Below are 2,414 nucleotides of genomic sequence, written 5' to 3'. Positions count from 1 at the left end.
CATATCATATCATCTTATCACAAAAGTCAATTTTTTTAGAAATCATTCTTTCCTCTGCAAATGGTACTAACTCCAATGAAGTTTCAAAGTTCATCTGGTAATGCAACTTTGGCCTGATTTCTCCTTTACTTGTGATACTGTCTTTTGGAAGAAGTACCAAGACAAATATTAGTGTGGGACCTATAACTAATCTACTCTATCAGCAAGGTCTGCCCAAATACTTTTATTTACAGAGTCAGAAAAAGCTGATGGCTAGGAGTTTCAGACTTCATGCTTGCTATTTTAGCCAAAGACTTTAATCATTTTTGGCTTTGTTTCTTTACCTGTATAGTTGGAATACAATGAACTTCTCTTACAGGGAGGATGACCATATACCCTATCAATGAAATTGGGCCTAAACCAATTAAGAGGCAGAATAAACAAAAATGATCCCACGCAAACCAGAAAATACAGGCTTTGGGTGAATCTTACTTAGGACTTTTAACAAAATGCATAGGTATAAACTATAGGTATAACTATAAAGCATTTAGAACCATGCTAGATACTAAACTACAACTATGTTTAATGATTCTTGGAAAATGAATTAGCCCCTTCTGGCTGTTTTTATTATGTGGATATATTTATTCTTGTTTGTCCCTTTAGGATTTCTGAACTGGCAGGCCCGATCAGCACACAGCACATGGATGCAGAAAACAATAGCTCTTATACCCAAGACCCTGACTTTCTCCTCATCTGCTTCCCTAACTACCAGAGTTGGCAGTACTGGCTGTCTTTGCCCTTCAGCCTCCTCTTCCTGCTGGCCATGGGGGCCAACATCACCCTCCTCCTCACCATCTGCCTGGATAACTCTCTGCACCAGCCCATGTACTACCTGCTGAGCCTCCTCTCCCTGCTGGACATGGTGCTCTGCCTCACCGTCATCCCCAAGGTCTTAGACAACTTCTGGTTTGGCAACAAGTCCATTGGCTTCTCTGCTTGCTTTCTGCAAATGTTCATCATGAACAGTTTCCTCACCATGGAATCCTGCACGTTCATGGTCATGGCCTATGACCGCTATGTGGCCATCTGCCACCCTCTTCGCTACCCTTCCATCATCACGGATCAATTTGTGGCCAGGGCTTCTGTCTTTACTGTGGTTCGTAATGGCCTTCTGACTCTGCCCATCCCCATCCTTTCTTCCAAGCTGAGATACTGTGCAAGAATCATTACAAACTGCATCTGCACCAACCTGTCTGTGTCCAGACTCTCTTGTGATGACATCACCTTCAATCGTCTCTACCAGTTTGTAATAGGTTGGACGCTGCTGGGGTCTGACTTCATCCTTATTGTGATCTCTTACTCCTTCATCTTGAGAGTGGTGCTAAGGATCAAGGCTGAGGGGGCAGTGGCCAAGGCCCTGAGCACATGTGGGTCCCACTTCATCCTCATCCTCTTCTTCAGCACGGTGCTGCTGGTTCTGGTCATCACTAACCTGGCCAGGGAGAGAATTCCTCCAGATGTCCCAATCCTGCTCAACATCCTGCACCACCTGATCCCTCCAGCCCTGAACCCCATTGTGTATGGTGTGAGAACCAAGGAGATCAAGCAGGGAATCCAGAACATACTGAGGAGGTTGCAATAGGTAAAAAGGGTGCCACCTGCCCTTAGAAGTATAAGTTGTTAATGAGAAATCATTTGCATGAGGCATAGCAAATTTAAATATTCTCTGCATGAAGGAATTTGGATTTTATTTTCCTTAATGTTGCTTTTGGGACATTCAATTGTGGCTCCTGTATACTATTGTGTTGAAGAGAACCTCAGGATTTTGTACTCTGAAGTTGTCTGAGAGTTCTCTCACCCTCATCTATGTGAGAAGGGCTTGGAAAGTCTTAATTCCAGGTATCTTGAGTGATATTGCTTGTCAAATGAAGAATAAATTGGATTCCAGCACGTCTTTAATTTTTATTTTTTATCGCTATTATAAAGGTAACGGACAGAGGAGTTACAGTTGCACATGTCAGGTAAACACTACATTTCTTTTTGGACAATGTCACCCCTTCCCTTGCTCTCTCCCAGTTTTCCCTTCCCATCCCTACCCACGAGTTGTATAGTTCATTTTCAGCATAATGAGTACCGTTGGTGCATTTGTTTACCCTTTATCCCTACCTTACCCTCTTACCCTCTCAAAGACAGAAAAATGAATAAGGAAGAAGAAAAGAAAAGAAAAAAATCAGTAGCAAAGGGAAAAAAAACCTCTTGTTTCCATTAGATTCCAATACTTTATTTATTTTTTATTGTGAAAATACTGTACAGAGGGGTTACAATTACATGGGCAAGATAATGTATACATTTCTTATCAAGCATTGTAGCCTCCTCCTTTGTTTCCCCTTCCCATCCCTCCCCACCAAAGTTGTAAAGTTCGTTTTTCCACATAC

At 42.2% G+C, this 2,414-nt stretch overlaps 1 protein-coding gene across 1 annotated transcript; it reads left to right on the top strand.

Moving 5' to 3' along the window:
- The first annotated feature begins 679 nt into the window (after positions 1-679).
- LOC138836249 (olfactory receptor 56A4-like) lies at positions 680-1,621 on the top strand. The gene has a single exon (XM_070034740.1). The coding sequence runs from the start codon at positions 680-682 to the stop codon at positions 1,619-1,621; it is 942 nt and encodes a 313-aa protein (XP_069890841.1).
- Positions 1,622-2,414: the final 793 nt, after the last annotated feature.

The sequence above is a fragment of the Dipodomys merriami genome, unplaced genomic scaffold, assembly GCF_024711535.1.
Source record: "Dipodomys merriami isolate MVZ:Mamm:240054 unplaced genomic scaffold, mDipMer1.0.p SCAF_25, whole genome shotgun sequence".
Lineage (NCBI taxonomy): Eukaryota > Metazoa > Chordata > Mammalia > Rodentia > Heteromyidae > Dipodomys > Dipodomys merriami.
The sequence above is the reverse complement of the archived record's forward strand: the minus strand, read 5'-3'. Positions and strand labels throughout refer to the sequence as shown.

Bases quoted from the DNA above. Each gene is read 5' to 3' on its own strand.
- LOC138836249 (XM_070034740.1), top strand. From the start codon at position 680: ATGGATGCAGAAAACAATAGCTCTTATACCCAAGACCCTGACTTTCTC.